Raw genomic sequence first — 18,188 nt, 5'->3', positions numbered from 1 at the left:
TTTTATAATGTAACCACTGTGGGAAGGGGGAGGGTGGTGTATCATGTATTTCAGTGAAATATTTAATATATTTAAATATCAATAAAATCAAATTCTTTGTAAAATTCCTTGTTCTTGCTGTTCTGGGCCCTGGGTTGGGTTGGAAGTGGCAGTCTGTTACAGGAGGCAGTCTCCTACCCAAAGGCTGTGTGGCCCTTTCTCATCTATGGACCGAGGGCTCCCCCTGGCTTTCTCCTTGCCAAGGTGAAGCTGTAGTGTCTTTGGAGAGCATGTCTATTCTAGGCCCCTCAGCATCATGAAGACTGCTGTGTGTCCTCCCAGATTTGTCATTATGACCGCTGCCCTGCAAAAGATCAAGATTCCCCCACCTGCCGGTGTTGTCTCTCCACTGCCCAGCTTCCTCTCAGACCTCTGACTCCAAGGCCTGGCTCCTTCAGGAATCTCTCACATACTGCTATCACAGGAATTTGGGCACTGGAATATCTATCACCCCACCCACCTCGCCACACACATCTCCAGTGCATACAAGTGATTTCTGGTCCAATCTCTTTACTCTGTTTTCTCAATCCCCTTCTCTCTTTAGTCAGTCATTTGAACCAGAATACCTTCTCCCTTTTTTCCCCATTTTACTCTCTGCACAGTCCATCTTGCCCTTCTGCAAACATATCCTGCTCAGTACAGACTGAAGTTTCTGTCATTGAGAATAGAGTGGTCCATAAATCTGGAAAGGAGAGAGAGAATGTCAGATTTAGCCAGGCCAGGCAGGAATGGGTAGAGTCTGGGGGGTGGGGAGTGGCAAACATAACCCCCAAGCCTGGCCTTTTTGCCTCAGTGCAGAATGGGACAGGGTTGGTGATGAGAAAGTAATTCTGCTGCCAATGGATAGTAGTTGGAGGAGTGAGGAGGCAACAGTGATGGGAGCAGAAACATCCTCGGGTTCCCACAAGAATGCTACAGACACTTGTCTTGTGCCTGCTCAGAGGTCTTACACACTTGGGGAAACAAAGACACAGACATGTCTTTAACTCCTTTGAATGCCATCACTGCCCAGATTCTGGAGCCAGCTTTTCTTCGTAATGCCCAAACCTCTCCTTCTATTCCCTAACTCTGGACAGAGATGAAAGAGTGTCAAAGGATTTAAGTGAGGGGAGAAGGTTCCCCCGCCTGAAGCCCTCCCAGCCTAACCTGGTCATTGGGCTTTTGATGAGACAGTGGTGGGGGCTCCGGATCCATGGCGTGGTTTCCTCTGGACGCACTCCTGGCTCGTGGGACCTCCAGAAGCTGAAGTTCTGGGCATCAGTCAAGGGGACTCTGAAGACCTGGTTGGGGACTGAATGTGTTGGGGGAAGAGCATGTTATTACATTTCTTGAAGTTCCCTGCACCTTTATGCCTCCGGGTAGCATAAGTCCCTCCTAGCAACTGGGCCAAACCAGGTGCTGAGAGGTACTGGGAAAATGGTCACCACACCCTGCATCCCTTCCGGATTCCAGCATCTCACACTCTTCATGATCACATGAATCAAGTCTTGGCTCTTCCTGCTGGTATTAAGCCCATTTCCAAGTGAGCTTTCTCCAAGTGCTGATAACAGTGACAAAACAAGTAGTCAACCCACTGGGGAAATGTGCAAGATGGTGTCTACTGGTTCAATTATTTTTCTTTTTTTTCTGGGCTTAATCCTCATTCCCTTCTCTTCTCATTCAAATAATGTCTTCCTTTGCTCACTCCAGGTAATTCTCTGAAACTTAGCAATGATACCATCTCACACTCAGATTCTGCTAGTAGACATCATTTATCAAGTTCCTATTATGTTTTAGATGTTGTATAAGGTGCATTTTAAATTTTTGAAATAATATCAGACTTGTCTAGATGCTTTATTTTTTGTATTTTCACTATTAGGATAAATCTATGTGTATAAAATTTGTATATATATAAAATTTGTATATATATATCATTTTTTGTAAACTTAGAATTATAGTCTAACATTCTGATCTGCTATATATAGTCTTTATAATCATTATTTTTAAAAAATATGTAATACTCCATTGAATAGATGTTACATTTTGGACTTAGCTGTTTTCTTATTGATAAATTTTTAAAAAGTTTTGCTATTAGAAATAACTTTTAGATACTCACCTTGATGCATATGCCTTTTTAATTTCTAACAGTATTTTTAAATTAAGGTTTAAAAATTTGAAATAATTATAGATTCACATGCAGTCGTAAGAAATAATACAGAGGTCTGTGTATCCTTCATTCAATTTCCCCCCAAAGGTAACATTTTGCAAAACTACAATACAGTATCACAATCAGGGTACTGACATATTGATACTGAACAGTTTCATCACTACAAGATTCTTCTCTTGCCTTTTTATAGCCACAGTCCCTACCCATCCCCCCCACCCTTGGCGATCAATAATCTAGCCTATAATTTTGTCATTTTAAGAATGTTATATAAATGGAATCATGCAGTATTGATTCTGGGACTGGCTTTTTTTCACGTTACATAATTCCCTGGAGATTCAAGTTTGTTGCCTGTTATCAATAGTTTGCTCTAGATGCTTTTGAAAATGTAGTATTATGAGAGTTAGAAAACTTTCATAACCATGCAAATGACTATTATTCCCTTTTTCAGACAGTTCAGAGAGGTTGAGTGGTTAAAAGGCACTTGTCCAAGGTCATATGGCTAGTTAGGCTAAACTTGGTTCAGTCAAATTCCAAAGCTAGTGCTTGGTTTAGTACTCCTCACAGCTATAGCAAATGATAGTTTGTAAAGTACTTTTCTAAATTATCTAATTTGAGGTTTGATCTTCACAAATGTCTTCTGATATTGGTAGAACAGGCATTTTCTCTCATTCTTTTTTAAGGAGTGAGGAAGCAGGTTAACAAAGGATAAGTGACTTACCCAAGGGGAGACATCTAAAAAGAAGCAAAATTAGGGCTCAAACCTGGATCTTCTGCTTTCCAGTCTGACCCATTTTTATTTTATCACGCTCACCTCACCATTCAAGTCTATTTTACTCTTTTCTTCACAGCGTCTCTTCCTGGCTCTTACTTTTTTCCTGCCCTCATAACCATGTCCCACCACATCCCAGCTATTTGTTAGGAACTCAGGTATATCAATTCTGCCCAGCATGGTGCCCACTCCAAGCTACTTACATGTCTTTAACGACACCTTCCGCACAGCTTCGTGGTACCTTGTGTGGCTGTTCTGGTGCACAGAATAATTTCCATTTTCTGAGTTAATAGGGGGAAGCCTAGTGGGCACCGGCTCCTTCTGGTCTGAAAAGAGAGCAGACTTGCTCTGAATGCTTGGCATATGGGGTTCTTTGATTCTCTGACTCCCTCGTCCCCTTGCCAACCAGACACAAATCAGAGCTCTCTCCTAGCCACTCACATCTGACCCTCAGGATCTCAGGAGGCAAATTGCAATGCATGTGACAGGGGAGGGAGAGAGGACCCAGGGATCACAAGACCTCCCTCATTACTCTCTTGCTTCTGCCTATCTCCTGGATTTTGAGTGACCTCCTGCTGGAATCAGGGTATTGGGAAGATACTCTGGGCTACTGTAGGTGAGAGAGGACCTTTATCTAGATAGGCACTCCTTTCCTGGGATTGATATTCTGGCAAAGCTTCAATTGGTCTAATGGAGGAAGTGATGTTTGAACTAAGCCTTGGAGGAAAAGTAAAATGGAGTTCATGGGACATGGTAGTATCAGAAAGGACATTTCAGGCAGCAAGCATTAAAGACACCAGAGAGCTTCCTATTGATTTGGAACCTGGAATGCTTGGTGAAGTGAAGTGGGACTGGGGGTGGGGCTGGAAAGGTAGTGTAGTGACTACCTAACAACTGAACCCCCTTCTTATATTTACCTCTTATGAGGCAAAACCTCAGTTTGGAAGCTGAAAAGATTAGCTTTTCCTTACTCAGCTTTTTTTAGGACTAGAATATGGACAAGAGATTTTGGCTAGGCTAGTCAAACACATCTGCCACAGATTTTGAATCAAGGATGAGGTTCCAAAGAAGCGGGATCCATGTAAAGTATTTTCTAATGATGGGAAATGACAGCAGTGAAGTTGCAACTTGTTGCCAAGGCAGTATCCAGGGTCCAGTGTCCTTGGTGCCAGTAGTGCCCACCGCAGTATTGCATGTATTGGAGTCTGAGCCAGACAAGGTCTGTGAGGTGATTCTGAGCATTGTCTCTAGTTATTATCACCCAGGCTACATTCGCTGTTCCTCCCACAGAGAGGAATATATGCTCCCCAATACTTAAGAAATTCATATTCTATTTAATAGGCTACATTTGGCCTGCATCTCAGAATCCTGAACAGGACTGGATGAATTTGTGAAGAACGTAAGATGCAGAAGAGGATGATTCGGCGAGGGGATGCAAAAAAGGAGCTCCCTAGGATGGCTCCAAGATTTCTGTCTTGGGAGATTGGGTGGCTGTTTCTTTCATCTGTTTCATCAATCAAGCCAGGTCCCTTCCTTATTCCCTCTAGCTGGTCTCAGATGCGAAGTAAGATCTAGAGCCTGGATCTGACATCTTCAGTACCTCCATTCTTTTTTCATGGAGTAGCAGCTTTGTCCCACTCAGATTTTTATCTCTCTTGGTTACTAATGCTTGTCAGGAATTGAATGAGTTTGCTGTTGTCACTGTAAATTGTTTGTTGACGATTGCTGACTCAGTCTCTGGTAGAGAGTTGTGATGTGACTTCTGTTCTGGGTTCTCCAGCTCCTAATTTTTTCCCCTTGTTCCTGGTTTGACCCCACTCATCTCGACCTTCCTCTCTCCCTTTTACCTTCCAAGTGACATCTCTGTTAACATTCTGTATTGGGATTATGATACACCATCAGGTGGGACACTATTTGAATCCCCTTCCCTGACAGTTGAGGAGTTGGAGCGGTGGTGGAACTAAAATTCTGGTCAGAGTATGGGATTCTGGAAGCCTGGACCAAACCAGAGGGCTGATGCTTATCTCATTAACCACAGATTACAGCCGTGAAGGGTCAATTCTTGGAAACTGTTATTTGTGCCTGGTCATATGTACCTTGGGCAAAGTGGGGGTGGCAAAATGTTCATGGCCAAATAGATAGAGATGAGGAGAAAGAACAAGTGGGAACTGGACTGGGAGTAATCATTGGTCTGACAGCAGGTGACAGTGGGGGCTCTTTATCTGCTCCCTAGGCCTCAGACTGATTGTCCTTAGGGGTACTGCCAAATGATGTTCCTTATTATCTCAGAGTTTCCAAATAGCAGGCTTCCAGCTTCCCATATGGATGGTTACTGTGTTCTTGGAGGTATGCTTGACAGTTATTACCCACTTGGATACCTGCCTTCCAAATCAAGCACCAGTTGACATATTCCTTGCATCACCTTTTTGCAAGTTGATAGGTATTCTTGGTAATCCATAGCTTCTACAAGTGGCCAAGGTTTAGAAGTTAAATGGGGTGAAGGGCAGTAGGGGACAAGGGAAGGTCAGAATCATGCCACAGATTTCATGCTGTGAAAGGATATGTTCTGGGTGGAGAGATACAATGAGTTCTTTATAGGCAAACTCCATTGTGGCAAGATAAATAAATCCGTCATTTTGTTAGATGAGGCAACAGACTTTCTTCACCCACCCAATTAATACCATGCTCCATTTCATCTTTGATGGTAAGTAGATAAGCAGTGCTGTGAACAACTTCTAAAACCGAGCCATAAATTGGGGGTTGCCATAAGACCACATTTAATGCTTTGAATGGACCATGAAGGACAGATGATGTGGTACAAAAGTAGTTGGGTAGATCTTCCACCCATCCAACGTAATGGTGCAGGTTTCTCAGGACCACTGGGATAGTCACGGAATCTTAGTTTTCCGCTGCCTCTCCCCTTTCCTCTTAGTAGAACTGGGTCTGAATTGTCACAATGTTTCAGGTTGAAGAATGTTCAGAATGGGTCTTCCTTTGTTGTTCCCACAATTCTTCTAGATTATGGCATTTGCCCGGCAGTTCCAGATACTTGTACATCGTGTCAAACATTTGTCTTGCAATTGTCTTGGAGTTGGTTTTGCTGCAAGCAGAGTAATACCACTCTGACTAGAAGTTCATGTGAGATCAGCTTGGGGGAAAATGTTACGATACTGTACCTAAAAATGACTTCTGTTGAGGTCATATCAGATGTTGGGCATTAATCCTTGAAGTTGGATGGAGCATTCAGATGTATTGAAATTGGCTGAAGTGTGTTTGAAAGGTTAGCTTGCACTTATTGTCTTCCTTGATGCAAGGAAATTGCAAGTGCTTTGAGAGAAAGTGGACAGGCTAATCAGGAGCATGAGCCCAGGGAACCAGACCAATACCCAGGGCACAATTTTCCATATGGGGACAGTTTTTTTGCTTCCATGTCCAAATATATCTTCTTTGAAGTGGTGTGCTTGTTCAGGGTTCTGAATACAGGGCAAGTAGATAGGGTATGAAACCATGGAGGGATTTAGTGCCGGCTGAGATGGCTGAAGTGAAGGTGCATCCATGGGTTTTCTAGACTAAAATGCAAATAGCTAATACTGAAGGTGCTTGGCATAATTCTATAAGAGATACATTATTATTATCCTTATTTTACAAATGGGGAAACAGAGGCACAGAGAAGTTTAGCAATTTTCCTCTAGTTACATAACTAGTATATGGCAGAGTCATGATTTTAATCTAAACGGTTTAGCCCAGAGCCATGCTCTTAATCACCATACTAAACTGCCTCATGAGGTAACTTAATCAAGTGTTCTAGGAAAAACCAAGGACCAAGAGGAAACATGAACTGACAGAACAAATCTTTGGATGGACTTCCCTATGCGCAGCCTAAGGGGGCTCCTGTTAAGGGTGTCTACACATCCAGAAGCAGCTTTGTGTTGGGTGGAGGACATAACCAACCTATCATCACCTTGATCTGGAGGCAGAAATGTGGGATATCATTTCCTATGGGGAGCAGAGAGAATTGGCACCTGGTAGACCACCCTGCCAGTGTACTGGACCAGGTCCTGTGGGGAAGGCCAGTGGGGAAAGGCTGAGCCCCTGCGGAAAAAGTGGCCTGTCAGTGGCAGTACAGTCCCCCAGCTTGGAAGTGAGTCTACTTGCCTAGCAGATTGTCCCCAGGAGTAGCATGAGTACCTTCCTCCCTCTAGTTTCAGGTAGTGGGAGGGGATGGTGGTCTGCAGCAGCTACAAGACAGAATGGATGGTTCCCAAGACTCACTTCTGGAACTTGAGTATGTCTATCCATTTGGAAAGGCAGAGGGTCTCGGAGGCTCCTGCCTGTTCCTTCTTGGCTGAATTGGGCCTGTTTGAAAAGTCAGAGCTACACTGCCCTCTGCTGGAATCTGAGAATGGCATTCCCTAGCTGTGTCCTAAAGTGTGGGCTACCAAAAAAGAAGGTCAGAGGTCAGAAGGACCTTGGAGATTGAGCAGAGGATATTCCAGCCAGGATGGGAAAAACGACTCTGACAGGCTGCAGTTAATGAGAACATTAAGATATGTTCAGCTTGTACCAAATACTTAGAGTCCAGCCATTTTTTTTTTTTTAAGAGTTTCATTTGAACTGGAAGTAAGAACGACTCTGAGAACCTGTTATTGAATTTCTCTTGGAAAGGGAATGATAAGGGCAGCAGAGAGCAACTGGAGTGAGGCCCTTTGATGTACAGCATGTCTGTGGCTGGAGGGCAGTCACTGGCGATTCTGGCAGGGGGAAGTTGCTGAACAGTTATCTCAGGAAAAGAACAAGCGGAATCTCCTCCTACCCCTTCCCCCCCCCCCCCCACATTGATTTGCCTCTGAGAATTCTGCCAGTGGACAATGTCCTAAGTGCCTGGACTTGGGCTACATAAGGTCTAGCGTGATCTAGGCTTTCATATAACAAGGCAAGGGAAGTTATTTCAGCAAAGGGCCAGATTAGAGAAAATTTGTCTGAAATCAAGTCATCAAGGGAGTGTCTGGGTATGAGGATGGTGACAGATAGGAGAGCAGGGTTCAAAGTAGGTGGGTTGAGATTGATTCGGCAAAGGAAAGGACAGAAGTAGGGCTCTGATTTCCTGGGCAGGATAGAGCTTCAGTACTCAAGAGCCCAGGACCTAAGTTGAACAAACTCTCAAAGCTGGGCTGAACCTGGGCTGAACTGTAGGGGTAACTAGTGTTAGGATCAGGAAGAGTCAGCCCAGGACAGGCAGTCGTCTACTGGCTGGTGGACGTGAAAGTTCTACTCACTGATCAGAGGTGCTCTTCAGTGGACAGCTATAGTTGATCAGGCTGTTTCAGGCTTGGATGAAAAATCCTTTGAGGCTGTTGAGCACTTTTTGCCCCTCAAGGAGTCTTATGGTTAAAAATATTGCTTTCCTGGTACTCTATCCTTGCAAGAATGTCTTGGGTAGTGGACAAAAATATTCCAGTCATAGGAAATGCATATATTTCATATGTAAGTAGTAACTTACATATGGTTTACAGCCTTTCCCCAGTTATCTATGGTACAATTCTATGTGCTAGTTCTTAGGTACATTACATACATTATTTCATTTAATTGCCATTATTATCTCCATTTACAGGTGAGGAAACTGAGACACTGTGTATTCACTTGGTGTGAGCCCCTAAGCTTGACCAACTTAGGGATCCTGTTAAAGCTGAGCTTCTGGAGTTGAGCACAGGTCAAAGAATGCTCCTTTCTCCACATTTCTCTCTTTGGTTTCTCTATTTTGGCTCTTTCTCTCTCTTTACCAGGAAGAAAAAAAAAAGGAAGAAGGCAGAGACTGGCAGGATGTTTTATTACATGTGTTGACTCACCTCTATGAGTTAACATTATGACTATAATAAAGAAAGCTTGAGTGGGCCTTTTTGAGTAGAATGTTAATACACTCACACCTACTAGGAGAGGAAAAAACCCTATCCTCTTCAAAGAAAGATTGTGAATGACTTAAAAATATCATGATACTAAGAGTGTTAATAATGAAAGATGTGAACATTAATAGGCTCATTTTTTAATAGTTACTTGTAAAGTCCTAGCTGAATAGCCAGGTCAGAATATGGCTGATTTGTGTGGAGAACGGGTTGAAGTGCTAGAGCAGTGGGACAGAAAAGGGTCAAGTCATTCGAGTGAATGTAATTGACAAGGTAAAAACAGTTAGAAAAAAACTGGAGCCAGAAAATTGTTCTGGAGACAAGAGTGAATTACAAATGATAGTTCTGCAAGATTGATTGGGTTATAGAACTAAGGGTGAGCAGAGTTAGGAACTGCGGGTTCCTCGAATTAACGGATGTAGAATTTGGGATTAGAAACACTGGGGTAAACAAGGTGGGCTTGCTAGGAGCCAAATAGGATGCTGTACTTAATCCTCTACCTCTCTTGTGGATTTAACAAACCAGTTCTGAAGTAATAGAAAGGTACGAGTCAAATCCCCATTAAAGTCTACCAGTCCATACCTCTCCCAGCCGATCATTTGTTGCGAGCAACCTCAGCAGCACTAGGATTCAGAACAATCTGAGTTTTGATGCACTTTTATGTTGATATGTTAAATAAGATGAGAACTAAGAGTTCATCTTTTAATTTAGTAACTTGTGGTTTTAGCAATGCATTGGTTACTGGAGTTCTAGTGGGGTTAAGAGCCTGCTTGGAGTGTGTTCAAGAGAGAATGGCAGGAGAATTGGAAACAGCAAATATAGAGAATTCTTTTGAGTGGGGCGGGCAGAGAAAGTGGGAATTTGGGGTTTTATGTAAGACTGAAGAAAGGAATTATAGCATATTTGTATACAAAGATGGAAACTGATGCAAGAGAATGAAAGGAATTATTGGAGTGGTGTCCTTGAGTAGGCAAAAAGGGAAGGGATCTGGTGCACAAGTGGAGTGGTTGATCTTTTTTTTTTCTTTTTTAAACTTTTTTTTTATTGTATAGTATACCATATATACAAAGCAAAGAAATAAGAAAGCAATAGTTTGCAAATCACTCTTCAAAAAGTGGTTGTAGAATCTCAGGTAGGACATGAGATTTTGTTGGTTTGTCCAGAGTGATGCCCTGATGAATCCCAGAGTGACTCGATCAGTGAGTGGAAAAGTATTTGCAAAGCCCCCTTTGGGGAATGGTGAGAATGGGGAGAAATTCAACTTCCTCAAGTTGAATTCTTGATATTCTCACAAGCAGTGTGGACAACCAAAGTGATAGGCTGAGCCCCCAGTCTTGGGGTTTGTTCATATGAAACTTAACTCCACAAAGGATAGGTCAAGTCTACTTATAATTTAGGCCTAAGAGTCACCCCCAAGAGAGCCTCTTTTGTTGCTCAGATGCGGCCTCTCTCTCCAGCCAACACAACGAGCAGTCTTACCACCCTTCCCCTCTCTACGTGGGACATGACTCCCAGGGGTGTGGACCTTTCTGGCAACGTGGGACAGAGATCCTGGAATGAGCTGAGACTCAGCATCAAGGGACTGAGAAAAACCCTAGAATGAGCTGAGAATTAACATCAAGGGATGTTAATTCGAAAAGAACCTTTTCGACCAAAGGGGGAAGAGTGAAAAGAGACTAAGTGTCAATGGCTGAGAGATTCCAAACAGAGTGGAGAGGTTATCCTGGAGGTTATTCTTATGCATAAAATAGATACTACCTTGTTAGTAAAGATGTAATGGAGAGGCTGGAGGGAACTGCCTAAAAATGTAGAGCTGTGTTCCAGTAGCCATGTTTCTTGAAGATGATTGTATAATGATATAGCTTTCACAATGTGACTGTGTGACTGTGAAAACCTTGTGTCTGATGCTCCTTTTATCTACCTTATCAACAGACGAGTAAAACATATGCAATAAAAATAAATAATAGGGGGAACAAAAATGTTAAAATAAATTTAGTAGATTGAAATGCTAGTGATCAATGAAAGGGAGGGGTAAGGAGTATGGTATGTATGAATTTTTTTCTGTTGTCTTTTTATTTCTTTTTCTGAATTGATGTAAGTGTTCTAAGAAATGATCATGATGATGTGTACGTAACTATGTGATGATATTGTGAATTACTGATTATATATGTAGAATGAAATGATCATATGTTAAGAATGTTTGCATTTGTTTGTTGTTATATATTTTTTAAATATTTAAAAATTAATTTTAAAAAAGTGGTTACAGGATAGATCCCAGAGTTTGCCATGGGCTACCATAATGATCCTCTCATATTTTTCCTTCTAGCTGCTCCAGAATATAGGAGGCTAAAGGGCTTGAATATTTTTTTATCATCACAATCAACTTTTTTTTCCTTCTTTTTTTTGTGAACAACAACATATATACAAAAAAGCCACAAACTTCCAAGGACAGCAGGAGTGGTTGATCTTAATAGTTGCATGGACCATTCATTCATTATAATAGGAGATATATGGGCAGAGATGCAGGTAGATGGGTTTGTGAGAGCTTACAGAAACTATCTTCAATTGCTTTTGTTTTCTACGTGAAAGAGAAGGCAAGTTATTAGCTGAGAGTGAGGATGGGAGAGGACATGTTAGAGAGTTGAGGAGAGAGGCAAAGGTCTGAAACAGTCTCCAGGAGAGCGGGAGAGTGCTTGGAATAAGGAAATGTAGTCTGAGTTTAGCGATCTTGAATTTAAAGCAAGGCCAATCAGACTGTTTTTCTCTAGATGGAATAAACTTTTTCTGGGAGTTTGGCTACAATTGGTTATGGGAGTAGAGAGGATGAAAAGAGAGAAAAGGGAACAATAGCTTGAGGGTACTGTGTGGTCAAGGGAGGTTGTTTTTTTCTTTTTTTTTTTCAGTTGCAAGAGATTACAGTACATGTACATACTGATGGAAATGATCTGGGAAGAATAAAAAACGTGTGCTGTGGGAGAGAGAGGGGGATGGTTTCAGGAGCAAAATCCCTGAGTAGGCTAGAGGTGATGGATCCAGTGACAAATGGAGTTAGTTCATCCACTATACCAGAAGTTTAGATGCAGTGGAATGTGAGATGTCACCATGGAAATTCTCTTCCAATGGCTTCTATTTTCTTAGAATAGAAAGGAGCTCACTTTTTCAGCTGAGAAGGCATGCATGCTGGTCCTTTGCTCCAACCTCTCTTTCTGTGGGGTTCCTCACTTTGCTTCTCCGGGGCTGGCTTTCATCTCTTGGCTTCCCTTGGAACTCTCCAGATTCTTCCTTGCTCAAATCTCATGTCAACATCTGCTGGGCTCCAGGTATCTCCGAGTATCTGTGTCTCTGTTCTCCAAGTATTGGCATCTGTGTTAGCTCTGCTCTGATGCTCTGAAGTTTCTGTTGGCTTTGTCCTTTCTGAGGTTTCTCCAAAATGTTTCCCCTTTTAAAAATTCTAGCAAACTATCAAGACCCTAGTAAACTATCAGCTATAAAGACTATAGTAAACTAATCAAGACCGACCTGGAATGGGTGGAGTCACATCTCCATCTAATTAAAAGGTCATACCCACAATTGGGTGTGTCCCAACTCCATGGAGACAATATAATCAAAAGTTTCCAACCTACAGCATTGAATCAGAATTAAAAGAAATGACTGCCACCACAAGATTGGATGGCATGACTTAAATTAAAACATGACTTTTCTGGTGTACATAATAGCATCAAACCAGCACACTTGCTTTATGTGGTTTTTCTTGGTTAGTTTAATTGAAGCTCTATCTATTTTCTTGGTTTATTAAACATTCTAGTTCTTGGGTCTGCTTATTTATTTTTTTGTCACGGATTTTTTTTTTTATCTTATTTATTTATTTATTTATTTATTTATTTATTTATTTATTTATTTATTTATGTTCCCCTCATCTGTTGACAAGGTAGATAAAAGGAGCATCTGACACAGGGTTTTCACAATCACACAGTCACATTGTGAAAGCTATATCATTACACAATCATCATCAAGAAACATGGCTACTGGAACACAGCTCTACATTTTCAGGCAGTTCCCTCCAGCCTCACCATTACATCTTGGATAACAAGGTGGTATCTACTTAATGCGTAAGAATAACCTCCAGGATAACATCTCGACTCTGTTTGGAATCTCTCAGCCATTGACACTTTGTCTCATTTCACTCTTCCCCCTTTTGGTGGAGAAGGTTTTCTCAATCCCTTGATGCTGGGTCTCAGCTCATTCTAGAGTTTTTTCTGAATCCCTTGATGCTGAATCTCAGCTCATTCTAGGATTTCTGTCCCATGTTGCCAGGAAGATCCACACCCCTGGTAGTCATATCCCACGTAGACAGGGGGAGGGTGGTGAGTCTGCTTGCAGTGTTGGCTGGAGAGAGAGGCCACATCTGAGCAACAAAAGAGGTTCTCTAGGGGGTAACTCTTAGGCTTAATTTTAAGTAGGCTTGACCTATCCCCTGTGGGGTTAAGTTTCATATGAACAAACCCCAAGACTGGGGGCTCAGCCTATAGCTTTGGTTGTCCACACTGCTTGTGAGAATATCAAGAACTCAACTTGGGGAAGTTGAGTTTTCCCCTGTTCTCATTTGCAAATACTTTTCCACTCACTGATCAAATCACTCTGGGATTCATCAGGGCATCACCTGAACAAACCAACAAAATCTCATGTCCTATACAAAGTTCCATGTACTTAAGGTGTTCAACCACCTATCTACATAAGTTATATTAGGAGAGGCACTAGTCAAAGTATAAATTTATACCAAATAAACATTTTTTGCTTTAGTCTCACACATTAGTTGAAATTTTAAAATATTAAGTACCATCTATTTTCAGCACACTGCAGTAATGACATTCTTTTGTTCTTCCTCATGCAAAAACATTTTTTAAATTTGTACATTTAGTCACTATCATTACACACTCTAGGCATTCCTAGATTATACCATCTCAATCTTTATCGTCTTTCTTTGTGATTTCATTTATGCCCCAGCCCTCCTCCCTTTATCATTCTCATATGCAGCTTCATTCAGTGTTTTAACATAATTGTATTACAGTTAAGTAATATTGTGCTGTCCATTTCTGAGTTTTTATATTCAGTCCTGTTGCACAATCTGTATCCCTTCAGCTCCAATCACCCATATCTTACCCTGTTTCTATCTCCTGATGGTCTCTGTTACCAAGGAAATATTCCAAGTTTATTCACTAATGTCAGTTCATATCAGTGAGACCATATAGTATTTGTCTTTTTGTTTCTGGCTAATCACACTCAGCATAATGTCCTTAAGGTCCATTCATGTTGTTACATACTTCATAAGTTTATTCTGTCTTACAGCTGCATAATATCCCATCTTATGTAAATGTCACAGTTTGTTTAACCAACTGTCTGTTGATGGACATTTTGGCTGTTTCCATCTCTTGGTAATTGTAAATAATGCTGCTATAAACATTGGTGTGTAAATGTCCGTTTGTGTCTTTGGCCTCGTGTCCTTTGAGTAGAGACAGCATATAGATGGGTCCTGTTTTTTAATCCATTCTGCCAGACTATGTCTTTTGATTGGATAGTTTAATCCATTAACATTCAGTGTTATTACTGCATGGGTAGTACTTTCTTCTACTATTTTGCCTTCTGGATTTTATATGTCATATCTAATTTTCCTTCTTTTTACCTTTACTCATAGTCTTCCTTTCGACACTCTTCTCCACACCTCTCTCTTCTGTCTTCCTATCTGTCTCTAGTGCTCTCTTTAGTATTTCTTGCAGAGCTGGTCTCTTGGTCACAAATTCTCTCAGTGATTTTTTTGTCTAAAAATGTTTTAATTTCTCCCTCATTTTTCGTATATTTAGCATTAGTTGTCTCAGCTCCTGTATCTCATTTGAACTATTGGTTTGTTCCTTTGACTGGGCCATATTTTCAATTATTTGAGCGTGATCCGTTATCTTCTGTTAGCGTCTGCGCATTTAGACAGATTTCCCTGGGTATTGGATCCAAAGGTTTAGAAGATTTTCCTGTGAAATCTCTGGGTTCTGTTTTTCTTATCCTGCCCAGTAGGTGGCGCTCGTGGCACACGTTTGTCTGCGGGTCCCACCAGTAAAAGGTGCTGTGGGACCTTAAACTTTGGAAAACTCTCACCGTCCGGGGGGTTCGCTAGCTGAAGCAGCTTGAGCCGGCCCGGGGTCCGAACGCAGGGAGGGTTGCTGGTCGCCGCAGCCCGGGAAAGAGCCCGTCCGAATTTCCTAGTCGACCGGGCCACAAGCGTGGCGGGAGGGCGCCAGCGGCAGCGGCCCGCCCGGGAGAGTGCACGTTCCCAGGGAGTCACGGGTTTGGAAGGGGCCTCCCCCACCCGTCACCGTTCTCCGCGACCTGGGGATTTCCGATCCAATTCTCTCAGTTGGTCCGGGGGGCTGCGTGTGGTGTGGGCGCAAGCCGCCTTGGTTTCAGGGGACCGCCTCTCCAATTCTCCCAGTCGGCCCGGGAAGGGGGAAGGGAGTAACTCCGGCCGCTTGCCGCCCCGCCCGGTGAGGCCCGCGCGCCTCGGCGATCTCACCCGAGCTGCTTCTCTCAGCCAGCCAGCCGTTCCAGGATGGGGTACGCTGTCTTTTTTTTATCTCTGTTGTGGCTTTGGGCGCTTTCTGTATCGTTTCTACTCCCCTAGTAGCTGTCCTGGAGAAGAAACTAAGATCCGCGCGTCTTACTAAGCCGCCATCTTCTCTCCCTCATTTTTGAAGGACAATTTTGCTGGATATAGAATTCTTGGTTGGCAGTTTTTCTCTTTTAATAATTTAAATATATTATCCCACTGTCTTCTTGCCTCCAAGGTTTCTGCTGAGAGATCTGTGCATAGTCTTATTGGGCTTCCCTTGTATGTGATGGATTGGTTTTCTCTTGCTGCTTTCAAGAGCCTCTCTCTCTCTTTGACCTCTGACATTCTGATTATTAAATGTCTTGGAGTATGCCTATTTGGATATATTCTCTTTGGGGTACGCTGCACCTCTTGGATCTGTAATTTTAAGTCTTTCATAAGAGTTGGGATATTTTCAGTGATAATTTCCTCCATTAGTTTTTCTCCTCCCTTTCCCTTCTCTTCTCCTTCTGGGACACCCACAACACATATATTCGTGCGCTTCATATTGTCTTTCAATTCCCTGAGTCCCTGCTCATATTTTTCCATTTTTTCCCTATAGTTTCTGTTTCTTGTCGGATTTCAGATGTTCTGCCCTCCAGTTCAGAAATCCTATGTTCTGTCTCTCGAAATCTACCATTGTAGGTTTCCATTGTTTTTTTCATCTCTTCTACTGTGTCTTTCATTCCCATAAGTTCTGTGATTTGTTTTTTCAGACTTTCAGTTTCTTCTTTTTGTTCTTTCCTTGCCTTCTTTATATCCTCCATCAATTCATTGATTTGATTTTTGATGAGGTTTTCCATGTCTGTTTGTATATTCTGAATTAAATGTTTCAGCTCCTGTATCTCATTTGAATTGTTGGTTTGTTCCTTTGACTGGGCCATATCTTCAATTTTCCTAGTGTGATTTGTTATTTTTTGCTGGTGTCTAGGCATTTAATTACCTTAATTAGTTTATTCTGGAGATTGCTTTTACTTCTTTTATCTAGGGTTTTCTTGCTGGATGAATTTGTTGTCTATCTGTTCTTTGACATTCTGTTCAGCTTTATCTGGACCTTTAGCTTAAGTTTTGTTTAACAGAAGAGAAATTTTCTGTTCTTGTTTTCTTGTTTCTTGCCCTGCTTGGGTGGTGCCTTCCCCCCCACACACACACTTAGGAGGGTCTGCTTAGACCCCAGCTGGATTTTCCCAGACCAAACTGGCCTCCTATCAGGAGGAAAGAGTCACCTGCGTCGGTTTTCCCTGAGGGTGAGACCCAGCAGGTTGAAAGACTTTCCTGTGAATTCTCTGGACTCTGTTTTTCTTATCCTGCCCAGTATGTGGCGCTTGTCTGACTGCAGGTCCCACCAGCATAAGATGATGCAGTACCTTTAACTTTGGCAGACTCTCCCTGCTGGGGGCATGGTGGAGACAGAGGAGAGGTTGTAGGCTGGTTTTAATGGCTTCAAATTACCAAGCCCTGGGGTCTGAATTCCTTGATGGAGGGATTCCACCTGGGTGGGGCTTCACCCCTGCCTTGGGAAAGGCACAGGCTCCAGATAAGCCCCCCAAAGAGCTCACTTCTGCATATGCCTGGGGCAGTTGCAGCCTGAAAAGTCCTGCCACTGTATCCAGAGGCAGTCAAGCCTTTGTAGATACACAGCCACAAAAACCTGTTTCCTTCTTTTTTCCCCCCTTTTTCTGTCAGTCTTGCCCCCTTGTTGCCGGGGCAAAATGAGCAACCTCTGCTTTGATCAGGTTCACCTAAGCTGGGGGCCTATTTTTAGTAGTCAGAATTTGTTAATTAGTTCCACAATTGGCGTTTGATTGTACCCAGTCCCTGCTGCTGGTAAAGTCCTTTCCTTTCCGCTCTGGGAAGCGGCCTGTGGGGGAGGGGCACTGGCTGCCGCAGCTTTGGGAACTCACAGTTCTGGGGGGTGCTCGCAGCCAGTCCAGCTGGTCAAGACTGGGGTACGCTGTGTGTCTGGTCACTGATGTGGCCCCAGGAGCTGTTCTTTACTGTTTCTGGTTATTTAGTAGTTGTTCTGGAGGACGAACTAAAATGCGCACGTTGTTAAGCCGCCATCTTGACCTGGAAGTGTCACGGATTGGGTCTGCTTATTAATGCCACTGTTTTTACTTCTTAATTCATCAATATTAACTTATATATTTGTTATTTCCTTCTCTCTAATTTGACTTAAAACTGTTCTTTTTATAGCTTCTTTTTTGGGGCTCTTTTTTAAAAAATATTTTTATTGAGAACTCCTCACATGGTTTATAGCCTCTTGAATTGGAATAGTTCATTAATTCAATCTCATTTATGGCCAAATAATATTCTTTTGTGTGGATATACCGTATTTTGTTTCCATTCATCAGTTGTAGGACACTTGGGTTGTTTCTACTTTTTGGATATTATGAATAATGCTACTATGAACATTTATGTACAGGTTTTGGTGTGGACACATGTTTTCAATCCTCTTGGAATTTAGATCCTTTGCCTATTTGTAAGTTGTGCTGTAGATGTTCTCTTTTTTTTTTTTTTTTTAAGTTTTTTGTTATCGTATAACATGTATACAAAGCAAAGAAAGAAAAAAGCAATAGTTTTCAAAGCATGAGAGTTTGTCATGGGCTACCATATCATCATCTCAGATTTTTCTTTCTAGCTTCTCCGGAATATAGGAGTCTAGAAGGAATATATATTTTTTATTATCACAATCGACTT

At 42.2% G+C, this 18,188-nt stretch overlaps 1 protein-coding gene across 2 annotated transcripts in view; it reads right to left on the bottom strand.

The window, feature by feature from the left end:
- Positions 1-521: 521 nt before the first annotated feature.
- SPMIP11 (sperm microtubule inner protein 11) overlaps positions 522-18,188 on the bottom strand; it is a 30,712-nt gene continuing 13,045 nt past the window's right edge. Inside the window, exons 2-5 of one of the 2 annotated variants that reach the window (XM_077170753.1) lie at positions 3,158-3,280; positions 1,469-1,579; positions 1,186-1,330; positions 522-721 (exon numbers count right to left, since the gene is read on the bottom strand). In XM_077170753.1, the coding sequence (XP_077026868.1) occupies positions 673-721; positions 1,186-1,330; positions 1,469-1,579; positions 3,158-3,280 (428 nt within the window). In that variant the 3' untranslated portion in view covers positions 522-672. The remainder of the gene's footprint in view (positions 722-1,185; positions 1,331-1,468; positions 1,580-3,157; positions 3,281-18,188) is intronic. The other variant, XM_077170754.1, reaches the window with a different exon arrangement.

Source organism: Tamandua tetradactyla, chromosome 7 (genome assembly GCF_023851605.1).
Source record: "Tamandua tetradactyla isolate mTamTet1 chromosome 7, mTamTet1.pri, whole genome shotgun sequence".
Taxonomy (NCBI): Eukaryota; Metazoa; Chordata; class Mammalia; order Pilosa; family Myrmecophagidae; genus Tamandua; species Tamandua tetradactyla.
This window is presented reverse-complemented; position numbering and strand designations above follow the sequence as displayed.